At 45.0% G+C, this 24,727-nt stretch overlaps 1 protein-coding gene across 1 annotated transcript in view; it reads left to right on the top strand.

Annotated features, from left to right (window-relative positions):
* The window catches only part of LOC112110346 (tubulin epsilon and delta complex protein 1-like), a 180,854-nt gene extending 167,730 nt beyond the window's left edge, over positions 1-13,124 (top strand). Inside the window, exon 8 of the mRNA XM_026655518.1 lies at positions 12,011-13,124. Coding sequence (XP_026511303.1) covers positions 12,011-12,385 — 375 coding nt within the window. The 3' untranslated portion in view covers positions 12,386-13,124. The remainder of the gene's footprint in view (positions 1-12,010) is intronic.
* The last annotated feature ends 11,603 nt before the right edge of the window (positions 13,125-24,727 follow it).

Raw genomic sequence — 24,727 nt, 5'->3', positions numbered from 1 at the left:
TAAATATTCCAGTTCTGTTAAAAATAAAAGTTTAGATGTTTAAAGCACTTACTGCTTGATCCTTCCCCTGATTCTGTGTCCAGGGTAACGGCTGGGGACGGTTGGTAGGGGATCTCGGTAAGGGTGATGAAGAGCTCTTGGCTGTCGGGGAAATCAGCGGTGCAAGCGCTGTCGACTGCCTCGTCCTCCTCATCTCCTTCCTCATCTTCCCCGTCCGCTAACATGTCCGACGATGAACCGGCCGCGGACAATATCCCATCCTCAGAGTCCACGGTCACGGGTGGGGTAGTGGTGGCGGCCGCACCTAGGATGGAATGCAGTGCTTGGTAGAAACGGGATGTGTGGGGCTGGGATCCGGAGCGTCCGTTTGCCTCTTTGGTTTTTTGGTAGCCTTGTCTCAGCTCCTTGATTTTCACGCGGCACTGCGTTGCATCCCGGCTGTATCCTCTCTCTGCCATGGCTTTCGAGATCTTCTCGTAGATCTTTGCATTCCTTCTTTTGGAGCGCAGCTCTGAAAGCACGGACTCATCGCCCCACACAGCGATGAGATCCAAGACTTCCCGATCAGTCCATGCTGGGGCCCTCTTTCTAGTCTGCGATTGCACGGCCATCTCTGCTGGAGAGCTCTGCATCGTTGCCAGTGCTGCTGAGCTCGCCACGATGTCCAAACAGGAAATGAGATTCAAACTGCCCAGACAGGAAAGGGAATTCAAATTTTCCCGGGGCTTTTCCTGTGTGGCTGGTCAGAGCATCCGAGCTCTGACCGCTGTCCAGAGCGTCAACAGAGTGGTGCACTGTGGGATAGCTCCCGGAGCTATTAGCGTCGATTTCCATCCACACCTAGCCTAATTCGATATGGCCATTTCGAATTTAGCGCTACTCCTCTCGTTGGGGAGGAGTACAGAAGTCGAATTTAAGAGAGCTCTATGTCGAACTAAATAGCTTCGTGGTGTGGACGGGTGCAGGGTTAATTTGATGTAACGGCGCCAAATTCGACATAAAAGCCTAGTGTAGACCAGGCCTAACTTTTTTTAATGCACCCATCCCCAGTCCTTGAGCACCTCTTACTGTAGTATCTCAGTGCTATCCAATGTGGGAGAATTTGATTTTTATTTCTTTGTAATTTTTTACTGATAATATTGATGTTTATTTTTAAATATTTTTTTCCTATTTTTATCATTTAAAATTTTTAGTTATCGGACGCTCTGGGGAGGATCAGACAATTATTTAATGACAGTAGACATTGTGATTCAAAAAGTAAAGTTTTATAACATGAAAACACAAATTGTCAACATCACATATCAAAATATACAAAGTAAACATCCTTAAATCAAACTCTAATGAGTTCTCAAGCAGCCTTTTTTCTTACCGTGCCTATGTGTACATTTTTATTATGGGATGGAAATATTTTCATTGTTTTTTGCGTGTACAGTGAAATCGACATTTACCAACATGTAGCAATAATGGTCAAATCCTTCCAAGCCTAATTTTGGGCTACAGGTTCCTGCTGTCCCAGGAAAAAAAAACAGAATACTGGCCTGTAACTGCGAACCTGTCAACTACATGTCATGAGAAGGCTCTGACAGTAGGATCCTGTACCTTATGGCATAGTATCCCAAAGGCAATGTCAGAAAGCCCATTGTTCAGGATATTTAAATATGCTGTAGGAACAGTCCTACGACCTAGTAGATCTTTGCTGTTTCTGAATTTTGATTAAAGACTTGAGGCCATAGTCCACAACCTCTGATGTTGTTGCTGTTTGCATGTGGTCCATGGAAGTTCCTATCCTATCCACATGTGACTTTGTGCTGTGTGCCTCACTCTATCTAACCTCCTCAACTTCCCTAATGTTGATCAGGGAATAACTTTTTCCATGACCACCCTGGATACAATGGCTATGCACTCCCCAAATGTCATCAAACCTCAAAAGGTAGATCTGAAGGGTAGACGGTGGGTTACATCATTGTTCACACAAAAGACAAATAGTACAATTGTAATGCATGTATTGAACAGGAAATCATACATTTTTTTCATGTCATAGGCAGTGGGGTAAGAGGAGGATCAGTGACAATGAGGGGATGATTATCATTAGAGGTGGGACATTTACTATTTTTAGGCTTGCGGCAGTTTGTTTTCTGAACAATAACATTTTGATATTCTGAAATAATTTGCTGCAAAAGTCCTGGGAATGGCTCAGCTGGTAAGAGAGAATGCACTTTAAAAATGAAAGGAGTGAGTCCTCTCCCAGAGCTCTCCAGCTATTCTCGCACGTGACACTAACTACAGTTTTACATATTCTTCCCTTAAACTGGCAATGATTCACTTGCAGAATAGAACCACTGCTAGCCACCCACTCGCAAGTCCTTTCCTGTGATGGGAACTCAAAGACCTGCATTGCTGCTCAGATTTAAACTTCATTCTTAGCTAGTAGCATCAGCATTCAAGTGCACAATTGTGAGATGCAAAGGGTGCTCTGCTACACACTGCAGTACTCAGGTTACCTTGTGAAATGCTATTGAACACGCTGAGATGTTAACTTGTCTTTCTGCAGCTGGAAGGTTTACACTCATTATTGAAAATGATTTAAATGATGTCATATGGTGGTGCCTAATCCCCAGCGCTTCTTCGGGATATCTCATATGTTGACGTAGTTCTGTGTAAGTAAAAGCAGGATGAATGTGAGCTTAGCTGAAAAGGAACCATTTTCTGCATGACTGTCAGTGTTGCATACTGAGCTGATTAAATAAATGCTGATGAGGCAGCTCAGCTCCTCTCAGAAATCTCTCAGCACCCTCCAGGATCAGACACTATGTTCTGGGCACCACATTACCAGTAAGATGCAGACAAATGAGGGAGTTCAGAAAAGCGCAGCAAAAACTAGTAAGGGGCTAGAGCTGATTTCTGGGGAAAGATTAAAAGAGCTAAATGTATAGCTTGTCTAAGCAATTGCTAGGAGGACAGACTAAAAAGACTGTGACTGTTTATATTAGGAGAAGTGAAATGAGAAAATAATAAATGGTTTAGAGGAGGAAATCAGGTGCTCCTAGTTACCATCTCTAATGCAACAAGACCAAGGGAATGTTCAATGAACGGCAGCAAATTATAAAAATGATAAAAGTATAACACAGTCCATGATGTGGCTGTAGACTCATTGCCACATGCTGACCTTGAGGAAAAGAACTTATCAGGATATTAAAAAAAGGGGGTATTTATATGGATAATGAGAACATCCAGGGTTATGTTAGATAGGATAAAAATATTTTTGGAAGGGCTATGTGGCCTTAATCCTGCAAACAAGCATGTGCTTCCCTTTACTAGCATGAGTAGTCCTGTTTGTGGTAGTAAAGTTAAGCACATGCACAAATGTTGACTGGATCAAAGCCTATAAATCCTCATGCTTCAAAGCATAAACTAGCCACCAACTGATGGGAGTAGGGAGAAACTTCCATTTTGGGAAAGGTATCCCATTAATTGTCTGCTACGGGGCTCCTCGCACATTCTGCTGAAGCATCTCCACCAGCCATTGTCAGAGAGAGATTGCTGGACTAGATGATCTGATTCGGTATGGCAATCCTTTTGTCCCTGTAATAAGCACCTATGAAAATTTGAAGGGTTCAAACACCAAAAGAGGAGAGGAATTATTGTAGAGAGTGGTACAAGGGGTTATAGAGGAGTCATGGGATGAAGTTAAGAAGAGAAAGTTTAGGCTGTCAGGAACATTTCCTGACTAAACAATAGTAGCCTTTGGAATAATATCCCAATGGAAGTGGTCAAATTTTAACATTAGTTTAATGATTATATTTATGTAAAAGATTTAATTAGCTGTGGATTTTTAAAAATCATTTAAAGCTAGACTAGAGGAAAGCAGTAAAATATAGATTCTAAGGCCAGAAGGGACCGTTGTGATCATCTAATCTGACCTGCTGCATAGCACGGGCCAGAGAACTGATCAAAATAATTCCTTGAGCAGGTCTTTTAGAAAAACATCCACTCTTGATGTAAAAATTGTCAGTGATGGAGAATCCACCATGATCCCTTGGTAAGTTGTTCCAAAGGTTAATTACCCTTATTTTCTGTCTGAATTTGTCTAGCTTCAGCTTCCAGCCATTGGATTGTGTCAGACCTTTCTCTGCTAGTTTGAAGCATGTAGATACTTTCAGACTGATCAATTCACCCCTTAGCCTTCTCTTTGTTAAGCTAAACAGATTTAGCTCCTTGAATCTTTCACTATAAGGCATGTTTTCTAATCCCGTAATCATTCTCTTGGCTCTTCTCTGAATCCTCTCCAGTTTATCAACATTCTTCTTGAATTTGTGGGTACCAGAACTGGACACAGTATTCCACCTATTCTACTGTTGAATAGTACAGGACCCAAGACAGACCCCCTGTAGAACCTGGTAGATGTGCCTGCCCAGTTTGACAGCAAACTGTTGATAACTCTTCTGAGTACCTTTTTTCAACTCTTCTGAGTACCTTTTACAACTGTACACCCACTTTGTAGTAATTTCATTTAGACCTCATTTCTCTAGTTTGCTTATGGGAGTGTCATGTGGGACTGTGACAAAAGCCTTACTTAAAATCAAGGTATATCACATCTACTAGTTCCACCCATTCATTATGCCAGTAACCCTGTCAAAGAAGGAAATTAGGTTGGTTTGCATGAATTGTTCCAGACAATTCCATGTTGGCTATTCCTTTTCACCCTATTATCATCTAGGTTCTTACAAATTGCTTGTTTAATCATTTGTTCCAGTATCTTTCCAGGTATTGAAGTTAGGCTGACTGGTCTATAATTCCCAGGTCCTCTTTGTTCCCCTTTTTACAGATAGATACTATGTTTGCCCTCCTCTGGCCCTATGGGACCTCAGCTGTCTGCCATGAGTTCTCAAAGATAATCACTAACAGTTCCAAGGTGGCTTCAGCTTAAATACCCTAGGGTGAATTTCATCAAGTCCTACCAACTTGAAAACATCTAACTTACCTAAATATTTTATAACCTGTTCTTTCCCTATTTTCCTATACTAATCTCTTGTAAAGTATCACTGTGAGCTGTTCAACGCATGCTTTGCTCCATTCCAGAGGTGGCTGAGTGTCACTGTTAGGTGATGTATTCACTGTATGATTCTTTAAAACACTCTGGACTCCTTTGGGGTGAAGTGGGCTCTAGAAATTTAGAAACTATGATTATCACTTTATTTTATTCAGAGAGGATGCACAGCAGCTGTCATACTGCGCTGCATAGCACATTGTGGATTTCAGTTACAGCTGGTAGATCTAAATTGAAAGGCAGAGCTTTGGGATGCAGAATTCTGGACTAGATGAGCTACTTATCTGATTCTGATGACTGAAAATGCTGAGGATCCTTATCTCTTCAAACATGTTTGTTTAATATAAAGTGGTCTGCTGAGATTGTTTTCACTCCAGAATAACAGGATTTGCTGACTAATGAGAGACACTGAGAGCCTAAGGAACAGCAATTAACTAAGGCCTGGTCTACACTACGGGATTAATTCGGATTTAGCAGCGTTAATCCGAATTAACCCTTCACCCGTCCACACTACAGAGCCAGTTAATTCGAATTAAAGGGCCCTTTAAATCGATTTCTGTACTCCACCTCGACGAACGGAGTAGAGCCTAAATCGATTTTGTTAATTCGAATTAGGGTTAGTGTGGACGCACACCACCGAATTACTGTGTTTAAGTTAATGGGGTAGTGTGGCCGCACACCACCGAATTAATGTGGTTAAAAACCGAATTAAGGTGCTTAGTGTGGCCGCGCACAATCGAATTTATACAACCTGTTTCCCAAATTCGAATTATCTAAATTCGGATTAATCCTGTAGTGTAGACATACCCTAAGTATACAGGAAGAGGCTGATGAAATTGCCTTGAGCACATAAGGTGCAAAAAGGGAGAGAAACAAACTACTTTAAGGTCAGGCAACTCACCTTCATATCTGTTAACCAGTAAAATCTCTAGACAGCAACTAGTGCATTCTGCAATTCCATGGCTATAGACTTTGCCACCCAGGCTACTCATTATCAAAGACTTTAGCGCCCCCTCATTGCAAAAAAAAAAAAAAAAAAAACTTCCTTCCTAATCCCTACCGGTCATAAATGACATGAGCAGTGCTGTGCTGGTTGCATTATCTGTTTTCATATTTAATTCTTTGAAAACCTCCCTTTTTGAATCCACTTAACACTGTCCGAGAAAGTAGGGGCCTTGCTGCAGAATTTAGGCGCACTTTACTAATAAATATACAGGGCATTTCCCATGGTAGAATGGATAGAACTCTTGTTACAGCTTTGCTGTCCTGGGTGATTTGCAGATAGAATATAGTGTTGTCTGTGTCATTACAGCAGGCTCTTTATCATGGCAGTAAAATTAAACATTCCTCTAATCATTTGAAATTCATTGCTCTCTCTACTGGAATGAACAAGATATTCCAAGAAGTCCTGTAAGGCTATCATGTGTCACCCATAACAGTTAATAAAAACTCTTTCCTTTTAGTTAGTAAAGAGCATGAAAAAACAAGTGTTCCATTTAGAAAATGTCCAGGCCAGCAAATGTCCTGCATGATTCTGTCATTCTAGAATAACATGATTTACACTCCAGTTTCTGGGAACTTCACTTTATATAACTAATAGGAGCTTTTCTCCTCCAGTATTCCATATTGTTAAGTTCCCTATGTACAGACTTCACGTATTGTTTAATCACATACAGTGGGGGGTGACCAAATAGCACATGAATTCTTTATTTTTTCAGATCTGTTCTTAAATCTGCGTGAGAAAATTGGTCCTCAGACATTCTTTTAGCCAAGATATTTTCTGGGATTCATCAGTGTTTGTGATAGTGGTGTGTGTGGGTGGTGTTTTTTGTTTTTGTTTTTTAATTATTTTTATTTTTTTTACAAAATCAAGTCCCTCTGTACTTGAGCAAACCCCTTAACAAGCACAGGGACCAACTTAGTAAAAGGGTCTGCATTGTGTATTCTGAGGAACTTTTCCTACTTGATTTCACTGCTCATATCAGAAATGGGGCTAATGCTCACTTTTGCAGGAGTGTGGAGAGGATAGATTAATTATCTGCAGAGCACTTTAAAATCAGATGAAAGGCTTGATATAAATGCATTGGGTGCAATCCTCACCTCGTTGAAATCAAATGGGACTTCTGCCATTGATTTCAAGGGGGCTAGAATTTCGCCCAGTCTCAGTATGGGAAAGGGATTAAAGGGTGTTTAATTTATCATGGGGAGGGATAAATACAATTTTCAAGGCTCCATTGCTTGGAATATTTAAAAGTAGGGTTGTCAAAAAAGTTAATCGCAATTAATCGCTGTTCTAATTGCACTGCTAAACAATAGAAAACCAATTGAAATGTATTAAATATTTTTGCATGTTTTTCTACATTTTCAAATATATTGATTTCAGTTACAACACAGAATACAAAGTGTACACTGCTCACTTTATATTATTTGTTATTACAAATATTTGCACTGTAAAAATAATAAAAGAAATAGTATTTTTCAGTTCACCTCATACAGGTACTGTAGTGCAATCTCTTTGTCATGAAAGTGCAACTTACAAATGTAGATTTATTTTTGTTACATAAATGCACTCAAAAACAAAACAATGTAAAACTTTAGAGCCTACAAGTCCACTCGGTCCTACTTCTTGTTCAGCCAATCACTCAAACAAGTTTGTGTACATTTACAGGAGATAATACTGCCCCCCTTCTTATTTACAGTGTCACCAGAAAGTGAGAACAGGCATTTGCATGGCACTTTTGTAGCAGGCATTGCAAGGAATTTACATGCCAGATAAATGCTAAGCATTCGTATGCCCCTTTGTGCTTTGGCCACCATGCCAAAGGAGATGCTTCCATGCTGATGATGTTTGTTAAAAAAATGTGTTAATTAAATTTGTGATTCAACTCCTTGGGGGAGAATTGTATGTCTCCTGCTCTGTGTTTTACCCGCATTCTGCCATATATTTCATGTTACAGACGCTCCCCGATTTACGCAAGCGTTCCATTCTGGAACGCCTTGCGTAACTCAAATTTTGCGTAAGTCGGAAACGTATACCCGACCATTACGTGCAAAAAAACCCCAACACTCCTATTTCTAGCTTACGGAACTTTTTCCTTAAGTGCGGATTTGCGTAAGTCGGGTTTGCATAACCCGGTGGGCGTCTGTATAGCAGTTTCCGATGATGAATCAGCATGTGTTCATTTTAAGAACACTTTCACTGCAGATTTGACAAAATGCAAAGAAGGTACCAATGTGAGATTTTTCTAAAGATAGCTACAGCACTCAACCCAAGGTTTAAGAATCTGAAGTGCCTTCCAAAATCTGAGAGGGAGGAGGTGTGGAACATGCTTTCAGGAGTCTTAAAAGAGCAACACTCTGATGTGGAAACTACAGAACCTGAACCACCAAAAAAGAAAATCAACCTTCTGCTGGTGGCATCTACTCAGATGATGAAAATGAATATGCACTGATCCGCACTGCTTTGCATCATAATTGAGCAGAACCCATTAGCAGCATGGACACATGTCCTCTGGAATGTTGGTTGAAGCATGAAGGGACGTATGAATCTTTAGTGCATCTGGCATGTAAATATCTTGCGACACCAGCTATAACAATGCCATGCGAACACCAGTTCTCACTTTCAGGTGGCATTATAAACGAGAAGCGGGCAGCATTATTTCCTGCTAATGTAAACAAACTTGTTTGTCTGAGCGATTGGCTGAACAAGAAGTAGGACTGACTGGACTTGTAGGTTCTAAAGTTTTACATTGTTTTATTTTTGAATGCAGTTATTTTTTATACATAATTCTACATTTGTAAGTTCAACTTTCAAGATAAAGAAATTGCACTACAGTACTTGTATTAAGTGAACTGAAAAATACTATTTCTTTTGTTTTTTACAGCGCAAGTATTTGTAATAAAAATAAAGTGAGCACTGTACACTTTGTATTCTGTGTTGTAATTGAAATCAATATATTTGAAAATGTAGAAAACATCCCAAAATATTTAAATAAATGGTATTATATTATTGTTTAGCAGCGCGATTAATCATGATTAATTTTTTTGAATCACACGATTAATCGCGATTAATTTTTTTAATCATTTGACAGACCTATTTAAAAGTAGATTAGATAAAATGCTAGAAAATGTGCTTCAGGGAGTAATCCTGTAGTGGCCACAGAACACAGTTAGCTGTTTCATCTTAAATATTTATACTTCTGTTCCCAAACTATGTTAGATGATAGTTAAGGTTGTTCAGTCTAGTCCAAAAGACATGTAGCATTATGCACATCACTTTTTTATGAGAAATATGGGAATCACTAACTACGGTTAATTAATAGTGCTGACACCAACACACCCCAGTGGATGGGGAGTTTTAACTTAACTCTTTCTCTATAGTGATACCTTGATGGAAAACCTGCCAGAAACTCTTACAAGCTTATTGCTATAATACACATGATATAAGTGGAGGGAATTTCCACAAAGAAACCTAGAGCAATTTGATAAATGGATTATCATGCATAAGAATTTAAGAACCGTAAGAACGGCCATACTGGGTCAGACCATGATCCATCTAGCCCTGTATCCTCTCTCTGACAGTGGCAGTACCAGAGCTTCAGGGAAAGTGTACAGAACAGGGCAATTTTGGAGTACTCTACCCCTGTTTTCCCTTCCCAGCTTCTGTCAGTCAGAGGTTTAAGGTTTCTCTGAGCACAGGGCTACATTCCTGTCCATCTTGGCAATTAGCCATGGATGGACCTATTCTCCATCAACTCACCTAATTCTTTTTTGAACCCAGTTATAGTTTTGGCCTTCACAGCATCCCATGGCAATACGTTCCCCAGGCTAATTGTGCATTGTGTGAAAAAGTATTTCCTCTTGTTTGTATTAAACCTGCTGCATGCACTTTTGAGTGTATCACATACCTGACCTTACCCACTACCACACTGGTACTTTTTTCTTAACTTGAAAATTGACTTGTTTTCAAATATTTTGCATATGCTTGCAGCTACTTTTGTGGGGACACTGCATTTAGGGAGAGATCTGCTTTTAATTTTTGCTTGTGGCCTCTTCCAAATTTCATTACACCCTTACGGCCTATTGAGCTGAGGTATGGGCACCCTTTGGGAAAAATAGGACACTGTCACCTGCAGCAAGACAATTAGCAAATTGGTTAGGAATCTGTAACGAGAACTAATGAATCTGTAGGTAGCTATTCGCATCCACGCTGTTTAGCGGCACCAGGTACTCTGAGTTTGTATACCATACAGATGTATTTGCAAATTGAAGTAACATTGTTAAACAGAAGGTAATTAAATAATCTACTGAAAGAATGTGGTGATGTCTAGCCTAATGAAAATAAATGTCACTCTTCCAGAAACCCATCCCTGGTAGGTGTGGTTGGTCTATTAGGCCAGTGCACCTTAAGTCGGAATCAAATATAGGTAATCCCAACTCCTGAAGGTGGGCTTTGTGGAATAACAAACCACAGTGAGCACAGAGTGTGTGTAACTGTATCCGAGACTTAGATTGAAACTCAACTGCTAGGCATTTGTTGTGGAGAAAAAAATCCTAGCTTTGAGGTGGGAGTGCTATAAAAAGGCTTTTTGCTTAAAGGGCAAAGATTTGATATTTGCATCAAATGAGTGCTGTGCTTTTCTTTGCCTGAAGAGTCTTCTCTTGTGAAGGCACAGAGTTCAACAGCAGAACCAAATGCATTATACTGAATGACTCACTGATGCAAGCACAGGAAGAGAATCAAGCACTTGGGTCGATCTCGCTCCAATTCTATTATTTCCCATTTTTTGCAAGTTCTGCATAGCATGTCTAGGCCTTTTAATTTTATTCTTCTAGACATGAGCACTAATGTCTTCTCTTGAACCTTGGGGAGCAGTGGGCTATTGCCTGCTCTCCTTTCCCATCACAAAACACATACTCTAGAAATCAAGCCAAATGAAACATGGCAAAGATAAACTATGGTCATAAGAGGTGTAAGGTCCATTTGCGGTGGGTGCCAGGAGTCACCAGGTGACACTGTTGCATAGTCTTGCATGTTTTTTTTTCCTAGTGTGTGAGCAATTTCTGAAGACATGCTGTGATGTTAGTTTTGTGATGCATAGTCTATTTGGGGGATCTGTTGCAAACAGCAGGGGCATTCACTCTCTGCCTGCATCTCCCTAAAAGTCCTTATTTACCCGTTGGTGCCAGGAGGCCTGAAGCTGCAGTTGAAGGGCCCCTTGCTGCAAGCACATGCTTGAGTAACCGGATTAGTATACTTAATATTATTGACTTCAGTGGATCTGCTCATGTGAGTTAAGTTACTCATTTTTGTATCCATTTGAGGTTTGGGCCCATAGTCATTAATGTATCTTGTATTAGTTTGGCCACTGTCAAATCTGGAGTTATCACATCATTGTATCACCAGCCAGTTACAGCACAGTTAGTATCACACACAGCCCTGTCTCATACAATATTCTCAGTTGGCCTATATTAAAGCCTTATAGAGAATCCATCTTTGGCTCAGCTCTCTCTCACCACAGACATGGTTCCTCACTGTCCTGCCCCTTGTGCAATCACACCTGTGCAAAAGAGGTGTTACCCACTACACTGTCACAATAGTAGTGTTTTACACATCCTTTGTACAGGCGTGAATGGAGAAACAGGCCATGCGCATTTTTTCACACATCTCATCTGACTCCAGGCTCAAACTGCCCACACTTTGTAACTGCCCTAAGGAGTGGAGTGGAGAGGAAATTGCCATATGTCAGTCATCAGAGGAGCAAGGGCTTTGAAGATCTGTCAGTCTCTTATTCTTAAAAGCACAGAGGTTTACACGCTGAGTTCAGTCACTGCTTCTACTTGCTACATTTGATCGTGAAATAGAGAATTTCCAATACAGCACACTCCAGCCTTGACATTTTGCATTGGTGTCTGGAGTGAGGAATTCTGCACATAAGCCTGATCATGTTTTTCTCTCTACAGGTCAAATCAAGAGAAAGAACACTTCCAGATGAAAGGGAGTTTTGTGCTGCTGTCAGGACAATAACAGAAGCTGTCAAGCTAAAACTATCAGATCTTAAATACCATTGTGCCCATAAAAAAAATGGAATGCATGGTCTGTACAGGCTGGTATTTAAAGACAAGTGTTCTGCTAGCAAAACAGGTTTCCTCAGTTCGGTATCGAAGGAGCCCATTACAAATGTTGTTAACGCCACAGAGATGATCAGTGAACTGCAAATGGAAGAGGGCACTCTGAAGAGGGAGCTGAAGCGGCTGCAGGAAGAGTGCAGACACAAGCTAGATGAGATTGCAGAAGGGCTAGTTGGAGTGATTTGTATCCCACCTATGAAGAGATAAGTTCTCATCAAGAAAGGACAAGGGAATAGAGCTGTTTGATCAGAAGACATATTATAAACCGTGCCCTGAGAGTGGGTGAAATGAAGATCTGAATGTGGTTCTAATTCTCAGCCTTGAAAACACAATTTGTCACTTCTTTATAATATGCATTGGGGCCAGAACACTGCACCCTTAATGGTTCTGTCTGCTGCCCCTTATTACTTACCTTACCAATTAAATTCTGCAGCAGGTGTTGGGGGGAGGCGGTGTTTTTAAATCTCTCCTTCATCTAGATTTCTGATGCTTCTGCCAGGCACAGGCTCACTTTCAGAACTCTCCGTTTCTAGACACACGGTATTTGCCAGGTCTGCAGACTGAAATACTAATTACATTCAGCATTTATCAGCAAGTGAGAGTATTTATGACTAATAAAAAACCAGGAACTGAGCAGAGATGAGTGCGGCCTTCGATGCTGAAAGGTATGCAAAGCACCAAGAATGAAATGTGCAGGAAAGGCTGCTGTTTAGTTCAGCTAATTCCATATTGTGTGGCAAGGCACAGAATACATACAATTATCACAAAACAGATACAAAATGCTTAGTAGCAAATAAAAGTGGCATCTTCTATATTCACAGGCATAATGCACTTCAAATGATCAGATTCTCTAGGGAAACACCCATTTTTATTAAACTTTGTATTCAGTTATGAAGCACAGTAATATAATTTATATATTCACTAGAGAATGCTTCTGTAAAATAGAAGTAAGGCCTTAAATTACAGGCTTTAAGAAACCCCATGGTCTACCTTTGGAGACTTCCCCCCAGAATGTAAAGCCTTTCATTTGACATTAGCTTTTCCTCCCTTTCTGCTTGCTTTCAGTAAGAAACTGCCTTTATTCTTGTGATTTTCCTTCAGAAATAAAAACACAATTTGCTTTTGATTTGTGAATTGCAATGAGCAGCAGGATTACCTTGGTTTGGATTTCTGTCCATTACTCCCAGCTCTTCTGTTTGGGTGATTAACAGTTGCCTGTGACTCAAGAACCAAAAGTAAAAGTGCATTTAAGGACATCATCTTGTTCATGTATTTGTATTAGCATCATCACTTTTGTGAGATGAAGTAAGGTTGGGGGAGAGGAGCAAGGGCTGACTCTTCATTCCGCTGCCCTTTTGGGAGTCATTTACTACCATGCAAAGTTGGTATAAAATGCTGCCAGATCTGAATTCTCTGCTGAGTCGCACTATCATTGGCATTTCTCAGGCATTGTGCACATGTGTCAATGATGACGCCAGGTGTAAGACAGCGGAGAACAAGAGGTGGGTGCCCAGCCTTGGCCCAACTGAAAGCCATGTCATCAACCTACCAGGGACCGCAGGAGTGCACCTCATTTGCATAATGTGGGCCAGATTGTAGCCACCAATATCTTACAGAGGTCCCACCTCATTCCCCACAGACCAAAGCAGAGTGGGGTGCAGTGGTGTGTGAAGCCTTTGTGAGCCATGCTGGAGGCTGCTTGGGTTCCCATGTACTGGGGTACCTGAGTGCACTAATAGAGTAATCCAGGTACTGTGGCAAGGATAACGTGGGCTCTGCCCATACTATGGGCCAGTGCTCACCATAGTGCAGCCTTGAAACTAGCCGATGCTGAGAGAGAGTTTAGTTCTGTGCGTGAGCCCCAATGAAGTAGAGAGAATGACTGTATTAAACTAAACGCACAAACTCTTCTCCTGGGGATACGCCCCACTGAACCATGTCCAAATGCCATGCACAGAGCTGGTTCTGCACTCTGCAGCTCTAGCTCATCTCTAGCCTGTTGCTCACCCATCTTGTCATATTGCTGTATGCCACGCTTCTGTCCACTTAAGCTAGCAATCATCACTCTGGTTTTAATACCAGGACATGAACTCATTTCCTAACTGCAAATATTTGTCAGTACACAGTAGTTACAATGCAGTGTGTTTTTAATATTCACCTGACAATCCCATTTCAGTCTAGACTGGAACTGACAGAGCATGGGTGCCCTGCTTGACCCTGATTATTTTCTCTCTGGAGAAATGTAAAAATTGTGTTGCTATAAAAACAGCTACAGAGAGTCCTGGGCAGCTGTATTTACTGCATGACACAAGCAAATCATATTCACAAACAAGCTGTGTTATTGAAGGGATGCTGTCAGAACAAACATTAAATCCACTATTACTGGTGCTGGCACTGTCACCTAGCAATGTTAAAACTGGAATCATCTGAAAAACTAATTGTCTTTGTGCCACTGATGCCATTTGGTTACTTTTTGCACCTGAGACCATCTGGGCAATGAAACTCATTGCTCATGTCTATTCCATAGTAGGTGTGTGTGCTCGCCACATGCACCAGCGCCGGAAGTTTTTCCTTCAGTGGTATCCATAGGAGACCAGCTCTGGTGCCATCTGGAGTGGTGCACTTATGCACCAGTATAAGGGGCGCTGCCAGCTCCTCTCTCCCTCAGTTCCTTCTTACCGCCAGTGTCAGTGCTGGAACGTCTCCTTGCCTCGGCTTGTCTCCTTGCCTCCTTACCTTCTCAACTGTGCTTAGCTGTGAATCTTTTGTGGATAGTTGTTAGAACGTCAGTAGAGTTTATTAGTTCCCTTAGTGCCAAAGTTAGAAATAGTTTCATACAAGACTTAGCCTCGGGACAGGGCATGCCCCAATCCCTGGGCTTCAAACCTTGTGACCGCTGCAAATAATCTATGCCAGTCAGTGATTCCCATCAAAGTTGCCTAAAGTGCTTGGGGGAAACCCATGTGAGCGACAAGTGTAGCATTTGTAAGAGCGTCAGGTCACAAACCAAAAAGGAGCGGGACATTCGACTTAGAGCGCTCCTTATGGAGTCAGCCCTTGCACCAGCCTCAGAGCCAGCTAGATCAGCCTCTGCTCCAAGCACTGCAGCCTCGGGGCAGAGCGCACTGCTGGCACCGACCTCTCACTGGCACCGATCCCTATCCCCGGTACCTTCTAAAAAGCAAAGAAAGGCCAGGAGAGAGCATTCACCTTCCCGTAAAGGGAAGGAGAAAATCGAAGGAGAGCAAAGACCCATGCGGGGCAGTTCTTCCCTGTGGACGGTGGCCAGGCTTCAGCATCCATTGAGTTGTCGAGCCCTCTTCGAGACCTGCCTGCCACCCTGGGAAGCGGCAGAAGCACTCGGCACCTGGCTGTGCCATCCATGCTGGAGGCCTTTCAGGCCACTAAAGACATATTGTCCCTTCTGGTGCCGCCCACGTCGGCCAGTGAAGTACCCCATTCGAGGGGTATACCCGCCCTGGGACTCTTCCAGCGGTCTCCATCCATGCAGCACCGCTCTCTGCCGCAGGGGGTGCCCCGCCAGCGCTTGCCTGAACAGCACCACCAGCCCCCGGATACAGGTCGGCTTACCTGTCAGAGTCCTTGGCGTCGTACCCCGGACTCTAGGCAGAGTTCCCCGGGGGGCCGGCGTTGATCACCGGCTGTCTGGCACAGACCTGTGGAGGCACGTTGCCAGTCCCCAGAGTCTTGGTGCCTGGAGCATCCAAGTTAGTCTCCAAACTCACAACACCACTCCAGATAGTCGAGACGCTGGTCCCCGGAGTCCTGTCACAGGTTTGTGGATTGCCAGTACGGATCTCCGTGGGCACGTTGACAGTCTCCAAGATATCGGTTTTCTCACTCCCGACCCATTGAACAGCACTGCTCTCAAAGCGTGAGGTGTCGATCACCAGGGTACCATTACCAATCAGCCAAACGATGACAACGGTCACCAGAGTCATGGCACCAAGAGCCATCATCCCTGTGCAGGTCCCCGGCAGAGGTTCGTGGAGAGGGCCGACAGGAACGGGGTAGACAGGTGGCATCGGGACTGTCCTGGTCCCGCAGACAAGTCTCCCCCTCTTCAGGCTCTGAAAGTGAGGAGGAAGATCTGCCTGCAGGCCAAGGCCACCCACCGGGGGCATTGGCATTTCCCTCTGGGCCACCTGAGGCCGCATGGCAGCTATGGAACCCCTGGGAGTTTCTCCAACCGACGAAGTGGCATCAGTTAATCTCAGGGGCATGTGAAAGACGGTCAGCGACAGTCTCCCGCCTGCCCCCTAACTTGGAAGCGGAGTCAGAGCAAGGTCCCCAGGGACAGCCAGCTTCAGCTGAGGCTCCCTTGGCAGAGGCAGCGGAGTTGGCAGACCCGCCTATACCCGCCTCATCATCTTTGTCTTTGCCCGATTAGGCGATAGTGGGGCCTTCCCACATGGTTCTCCAGGATGATGCAAGGTCTCACTGGGAGCTTTTAAAGAGAGTGGTATTGAACCTGGGGCTGAAAGCCAAGGAGTTGGCTGAACCCTCTGACTCCCTGTTTGATGTGTTAAGTGCAGCAGCCTCCTGCAGGATGGCATTGCCTGTCCTCAAGGGGGTGGTGAAACTGATCAAGGCCCTGCAGCAAACCCCCTTTCCTGCCCCCCATTTCCAAACAGGTGGAGAGAAAGTACTACATCCCTGCTAAGGGGTTTTAATACCTGTATACCCACCCTGCTTCAAGCTCACTGGTTGTTTCAGCAACCAGTGAGCGCGATAGACAAGACTAACCGGGATCAACGCCTAAGAATAAGAAGGGCAAAGAGGCTCGATCGATCTCTTTGGCAGAAAAATGTATTCTACAGCCAGCCACCAGCTGAGAGTGGCCAACCATCAGGCCCTGCTTGGCCATTATGATTTTAGCATTTGGCAGTCCATGGCCAAGTTTGTGGACTCGCTGCCAGAGGAGCGCAGGAAGGAGTTCCTGGCGATCCTTGATGAGGGCAGGGCTGTGGTCAGGGCTGAGGCTTCCAAGTGGCCTCAGATGCGGCAGACTCCGTGGCCCGGACCATGGTTTTTGGCTATTTCCATGAAGCCTGCATCCTGGCTACAGTCGTCGGCCCTTTCAGTGGAGGTTCAGCAGTCCATCCAGGACCTCCCATTCAATAGCATGGCACTGTTCTTGGAACAGACAGACAGCAAATTACATTGCCTGGAAGACACTAGGGCTACCTTGCACTCTCTGTGCCTTTACACACTGGTGCCTGTGAGAAAGTGGTTCAAGCTGCAACAGTTCCACAGGTTCGGGAGCCAATTCCAATTGGAGCTCTTCCGCAAGAAGGAAAAGGGTTACAAGCACCGGCAAGACTGTCAACCTGCCCCCTCAGCTCACTCAAGCACTACCCGCAGCAAATCGGGTAACAATCAGGCATTTTGAGGGTGCCTCAAGGGCGACCTTCCAACATGTATCCTGGATGCAACACCCCTGTTACTTTCCAACCGTTTGTCCCCCTTCATCCCTGCCTGGGTCTCTATAACATCAGACCGATGGGTCCTCAGCACAGTAGCAGGGGGATATACACTCCAGTTTACTTCTATCCCTCCCTCCCATCCTCGTTCCCCATCCCTCTTCAGGGACCCTTTTCACGAGCATCTGCTCGCTCAGGAGGTACAAGGCCTCCTGCATGTGGGAGCCATGGAGTAAGTCCCTTTACACCTGAGCAGAAAAGGGTTTTACTCCCGCTATTTTTTTTATCCCAAAGGCCAATGGGGCGGAGGGGTCTATGCCCCTTTCTCGACCTGCGAAACCTCAAAAGGTATCTCAGAAAGTTGAAGTTCTGCATGTTCTCCCTGGCCTCCATCATTCCTTCCCTGGATCCGGAAGGTTTGTTCCTCTGGATTCAGCCATCCTCAATCTGAAAGACACTTACTTTCACATATTGATATTTCATGGACACAGAAAGTTCCTATGATTTGTGGTTGGGACTGCCTACTACCAATTCACAGTGCTCCCCTTTGGCCTAGCAACGGCGCCTAGGGTGTTGACAAAGTGCATGTTGGTAGTGGCAGCCTACCTCAGACATTGGAGTATCCAGATCTACCCATGCCTCAATGACTGGCTCATCAAAGACCTCTCCAGAGTCCATGTCCAGCACAGTGTCGAGACGTTTCAAGCCACCTGTCAAGCTCTGGGCCTATTGGCACGCAAGGCTCCGACTACGTCCTCTCCAGATGTGGCTGGCATCGGTCTACTCCCCAGCTAGGCATCACCTGAACAAGCTCCTCATGATCCTGACGCGAATACTTACCTTCCTGCAGTTGTGGTCCAACCCGGTGCTAAGTGTTATAGGGTATGCCGTTTGCAAGCCCGCGACCCGCAGTCTCCCTGATATTAGATGCGTCCGATCTCAATAAGGGATCTCGGTCGCTATAGTCGCTAGAGGAGCTGGTGCTACATATAAACGTCAGGGAACTCAGAGCCATCCATCTGGCTTGCGGAGTGTTCCTTCCCGTGCGTCTGGTTGGGTGGTGCAGATGTTGACGGACAACACAGCCTCCATGTTCTACGTCAACAGGCAAGGGGGAGCTCGTTCATTGGTTCTGTGCCAGGAAGCCCTTTGGCTGTGGGACTTCTGCATTCAGCTTTCGAGCCACTGGGAAGCCTCACACCTCCCCAGTGTCTGGAACAAGCTAGCGGCTCGCCTCAGGAGGTCCTTCTTCTCTCACCGTGAGTAGTCCCTTCACTCGGAGGTCATCAGGATGCTCTTCCAGAAGTGGGGAGCTCCCCAAGTGGACCTGTTCACCATCAGACAGAACAGAAAATGTCATCAGCTCTGCTGTCTGCAAGGTCTCAGTAGGGGTTCGCTTTTCAATGCCTTTCTCCTGTCTTAGGAGAACTGATGTACCCCTTCCCACCAATTCTGCTCATTAGCAAGGTCCTCTGAAAAATCAAGAGGGACAAGGCACAGGTCATTATGATTGTCCCGGCTTGGCCTCACCAACATTGGTTCTGCATGCTCATGGGCACTTTCCAGCCACCCGGAACTACTCTCGCAGGATCACAGTCGATTGCTGCACCTGAACCTTGCCTCTCTCCACCTCACAGCTTGGATGCTATGTGGCTGAATCCAGAGAAACAAGCCTGCTCTAATCAGATGCAGCAAGTACTCTTGGAGAGTAGAAAGCCCTCCACCAGAGCAACTTACCTGGAAAAGTGGAAGCGAGTCTCCTGCTGGGCGTCAGAACAGAATATCTCCCTGACCCTGTCTTCTCTACAGTCCATTCTGGATTACCTGCTTCACTTGAAGCACCAGGGCCTTGCCTTCTCTTCGATCCAGGTACACCTGGCGGCAATATCAGCCTTCCACCCCCACATCCAGGGTAGATCGGTATTCTCGCATGAGATGATAATCAGGTTCCTGAAAGGCCTTGAAAGACTCTCTTTCTGCAGATCCAGGACCCAGTCCCCCAATGGGAGCTCAGCCTGGTCCTCGCCAGGCTCACGGGCCCTCCCCTTGAGCTCTTAGTTTCTTGATCCCTTTCCCACTTGTCGTGGAAGGTTGTATTCCTTGTAGGTATTACCTCGGTGAGGCAAGTTTCCGAGATTAAAGCCTTCATGTACATGATGTTCTACAAGGACAAGGTTGTTAGGTATAAAAAATATATATATGTTGGTGTTGTTTAATATGTTCAATTAGGTATTTTAATAATGTATTTTTGAAATAAAGTTAAGTAAATAACTGGCTTCAATAGAATTTAATATGGAGTATATGAACTATGACCCTTGGACTCCATCTTATTAAGCAAACTTGTTTACAACTTAGACACTGGAGTCCTCTGGCTGAAACCGGACTGAACCAGCTTTTCCCGCCTTAGAGATTATATAAGATCTTGCTCAGAGCCTGCACAGGACTGTCCATTCCAGCAGCGGCGTGTGCACGGTCGGGTCTTCCTAATGCTCCAGAGCTAGAGAGAAGAGTACCATCTATCCCGCAGCGAGGTTGAGGAAGGAGAGGCATGTCATCACTATCCCCACCATAGTGAACTGAATCCATTTTACCTGTGGAGGGTCCTGCTTTCCTGGTGTCCATCATCCCAGAGGGTCTCCCCGCCTGTGTCAAAATCCAACAGTCGTCAGGACTCCCCAGTAGTCCTCTTCGAAGGCTCTAAATCAGCCGGAGAATAGAAGGTCCTGGGCTTTGCACCTGTACGCTGTGTCCACTGCGCCTAAATCGTAGGAAAGGTCTCTGTATTGGGGTTTCATTTATTGTTTTTCTGAATGCCAAGGGAGGTTTTGTGTGTCTGAGCTTCAAGCTCCTAAAGCCAGTCACTGAATCACTGTATCGTTAAGTTTGTGTTTCTTCCCCCCCATTTTCCCAGTTTTCTGTACCTTTACCCTTAATACACTTACCTTTGTTTGCACTGTATTACCTTGTCTTTTCTTCATTTTTATTACATCACACAGGGAGGGGAGGGACACCCTTATTGTAAGCGAAATCCACCAGTGACAGATACGGAAGGGAGCCGAGTCTGCTCTTCTGAGAAAAGGGGCTTTCCTTTTCTATCTGCCCCCCTACCATTTCTCGAGTATTTTCTCTCTGAAGCATTACCTTAGTCCCTTTGGGTAACAAGGTCCAACTGTGTCCCCATCTGGCCTTCCTGCCAAAGGTGGTGTTGCATCTCCATGTCAACCAGGATATTTTCCTCCCGATGTTTTGTGCAGAGCCTCACATGACCAAAAAGGAGACATGTCTGCACACTCTAGATGTCAGGCATGCCCTGGCTTTCTACTTGGAACGCACCAAGCCCTTCCGCAGATCAACTCAGCTCTTTATTGCAGTCACTGACAGGATGAAAGGCCTTCCAGTGTCTTCTCAGAGGATTTCAAATTGAATCGGCATTCGTACTTGTTACCAGTTGGCGCAGGCTGTGCCTCCACCAATAGGGAAGGCTCATTTGACAAGGGCTCAGGTGTCTTCAGCTGCTTTTCTGGCACAGGACATCTGCAGGGCCATGGCGTTGTCTTCAGTGCACACATTCCCGATGCATTATGCCAATACCCAGCAGGCCAGAGATGACGCTGGCTTCGGCAGAGCTGTGTTGCAATTGATACGTCCATGAACTCCTACCCACCTCTGATGGTACTGCTTGGGGGTCACCTACAATGGAATGGACATGAGCAAGCACTCGAAGAAAAAACGGTTAATAGCCTTTCATAACTGTTGTTCTTCGAGATGTGTTGCTTATGTCCATTCCATGACCCACCCTCCTACCCCTCTGTCGGAGATCCGGAAAGAAGGAACTGAAGGAGGAGGGAGCCGGCAGCGCCCCTTATACTGGCGCATATGCGTGCCACTCCAGAGGGTGCCAGAGCTGGTCTCCTACTGCTACCACTGAGGGGAAAAACTTCTGGTACTGGTGCATGTGACGAGCACACGCCCCAACAATGGAATGGACATGAGCAACACATCTCAAAGAACAACAGTTACGAAAGTTGAGTAGCCGTTTTTTCTGACTGATAGCATTTTATGCCCCTCTGCACAGGTGTGAATAACACAAAGGGCCAGGCAGGGGAGAATCAGGCCCTGTGTTTCTAGTGAAAGTGCCTGGATGTAAAGCATACCAGATTTTGCAGAGCATTCCTTTTGAAGGGGGACTTTGCCGCTGCACTGCCAAATCTGGCAGCATTCCACAGGAGAGCATCCAGGTACCCTGTGGCCTTGGGGAAGGTGCACTAAGATAGCAGTCACGCGGTTCTGAGTTTTGGTCTCACCTTCACTGACTGACTGTTCATATTTCTGTAGACTTCATAGTCCTTATTACTGGCTAAGGCCTCATACCCTCTGTTAACTGCTTTGCAAAACGAGAGGGCAGAAGTTATACAAGGAAACCTTAGGCAGAGCTGGCAATAGAACTCAGGCCTCTTATGGCAGACTCAAGGCTTATTCACTCTACCACACTGCTTTTCAGATTGAATGTTCCAAATATATGTGCTTGGGTTATTCTAGGTAAAATTTTCAGACATGCCCAACCTCTGACTCTATCAGTTGACCATAGTCTCCTTTCAGCCTGAAATAGAACCTTGGATCTGTTATCCCCGGTATTAAACTTCTGTCTAGCAAATAGCTGTGTAACCTACTGGCAAAGTGTGCATCAGATCTGTCTTTGGTGGCTGCACAAAATAGAAGATTACAGTTACTCCTCTGGCTCAAGTGGTCTGTGCTGGGGATCTGAAGGTCCAGGATTCAAGCCCTGCTGGCAGCTCATGTTACTCCTGAGGGCATTTTGCGCCAAAAAATTAAAAATTCTACACATAATATTTTAAAATTCTGCAAGTTTTATTTGTCAATAAATAAATGCAGAGGCTCCAGCATGGTAGTGGGGAGCACAGGCCACTGGTTACATGAAGGTGGGAGAGTACCCCCACCCCTGGAAAACGGACTCAGTGGTGAGGCTGCACCCAACCCTGACACAGCACAAGGCCTGGCCCTGGCCCTGAAACACCCTGGGGCCCCGCCCCTCTGTGCCAGGTGCACCAGGTGTGGGGCAGGCGGGCTCAACCAGGCAGGATCCAAGTGTGAAGGGGCTCTCTGTGGGGGGATCCAGGTGTGGGGTGAGAGGGTTCTGTTTGGGACAATCTAGGTGCAGGCAGCTCAGTGTGGGGGTCTAGGTGTGAGGGGATCTGGATGCACAGAGGCTCGTTGGGGGGGGGGGTTCCAGGTGCAGGGGCAATGGGACTCTGCAGGGGCTTCCAGGTGAAGGTGGTTGGGGCTCAGTGGAGAGGTCTGGGTGAGGGGGTATCAGTGGGGGAGTTTGGGTGCTGAGGGGAGTGGGGCTTGGTGGAGTGGGGTCTGGGTGTAACTAGTTGGGAGTCAATGATGTGGGGGCTCGGGGGTGCAGGGGGGTGGGGCTCATCAGAAGGGTGGTCTGGATGCAGGGGTGGGGGGTCTGGAGGCAGGGGGCTCCAGATGCAGGAGTTGAGGTTCAGTGGGGTGCGGTTTGGGTATGGATTGCTGGGGGGGGGGGTTGGGTGTATTGAGTGAGGCTTGGTGGGAGTGTCTGGGTATGGGAGGTCCGGATGCCTGGGGGTTGGGCAGATGGGGGAACAACTCCCCCTACAGTGATCCCTCCCCCTGCAGCTGACGAGTAATGGAGACAGGAAGCAGGGTAGGATGCTGAGCTTACTGCAGCTGGGGGAAGTTTCTAGGGGTGGGTCTGACACAGCCCCAGCCACTCCTTGCAGGGGAAGAGGAAGTCCCATCCTCTCCTGCCTCCAGCGCAGCTGGGACCAGCAGCTGATCCCAGCTCAGGGTAGGAGCCACTGGCTGAGATTTCCCCAGCCCCGCGGTGATTTACCTCTTTGCCAGCTGCTCTGGGTGCTTGAAATGATGTACCTGTGCCACTAGGAAGTGGTGTGTGACTGCTCTTGCAGCTTCCCTTTGCTTCCCTGTCAGAAAGTCATTTTTCTGTTGGGAAGGAAAGAAATCTGCGGGGGACATGAATTCTGCGCATGTTCAGTGGCACCAGAATTCCCCTAGGAGTATCATGTGATGGAAACTCATGGGTACAAGTGAGATAATTTGTTCTTCCTGATTTCTTCTATTTAATTTGCACAGTAAGAAAATCTCCTTTAAAGTAGGTTTTATAGTTAAAGTATAGCCTGTCAATTATGGTGCAACATACAACAAAACCCAGGTGTTCTACATTTTAATGACTGGTCATATTCTTCAATTATTTGTAACACACACTGGCAGGTTTGAAAGTGGAGAGATGTGCATTCTGGTTCTCATGAGTTGGTCAAAGTTGTTGCCTTTCCATTTACAGCACTGCTGAGAGATCACATATAAAAGTACTATTCACTGAACTGAATCAAATAATCACGGAACCATATCTAGTCAGACTAGATTTCTAAAAGTTTTTAAACAATATCAGGGTCTTAAGCACCTGATATGGTCCTTTTAAATTTGTTTCACTGGCAGTTTAGAAATACAAGACCAGCCCACCAGAACAGGAACAAGCACAGATACCTTTGTAAGTTTGTAGCCTGGAAAATCCTAGCTATTTGGGCCTCTTAAGAGTCGTCCTTCCCTTGCTGAGGGTGACTTTATTCTGTTCTTTTCTTAACCACCAGTAATGTGTAATCCACTTGTTCCAAAACTGCAAAGCCTACTCAATCTCAGATGATTGTACTAAAGAAAGCAATATGGAAGAATCCATAGCAGAGGAGATCAGCCAGTTTGGAAGAAAAGTGAGTTTAATTATCTATTTTAGATACTTTCATAGAGCATCTTTCATAGAGTATTAAAAGCAAGAAAGGGACCATTACATCATCTAGTCTGATCTATATATCAGAGGCCATTACATTTCACTCAGATATATGGGTATTGAGCCTAGTGATTTTAGTTAAACTAAAGCATTTCAGTCCTCAGGAGACTTATCTGTTGTGTCCCCCAGGCATAGAATGGGTGAAACTGAGATGCCACTTCTGTTATACCCGAGCACCTCACAATCACTAATGTGTTTATCCTCACAAGCAGGCCTCTGACAGGCTGCTGCTGCTATCCCTATTGTACA

This window comes from Terrapene carolina, unplaced genomic scaffold, assembly GCF_002925995.2.
Source record: "Terrapene carolina triunguis isolate 2854851 unplaced genomic scaffold, T_m_triunguis-2.0 Scaffold210, whole genome shotgun sequence".
Classification (NCBI taxonomy): domain Eukaryota; kingdom Metazoa; phylum Chordata; order Testudines; family Emydidae; genus Terrapene; species Terrapene triunguis.
The sequence above is the reverse complement of the archived record's forward strand: the minus strand, read 5'-3'. Positions and strand labels throughout refer to the sequence as shown.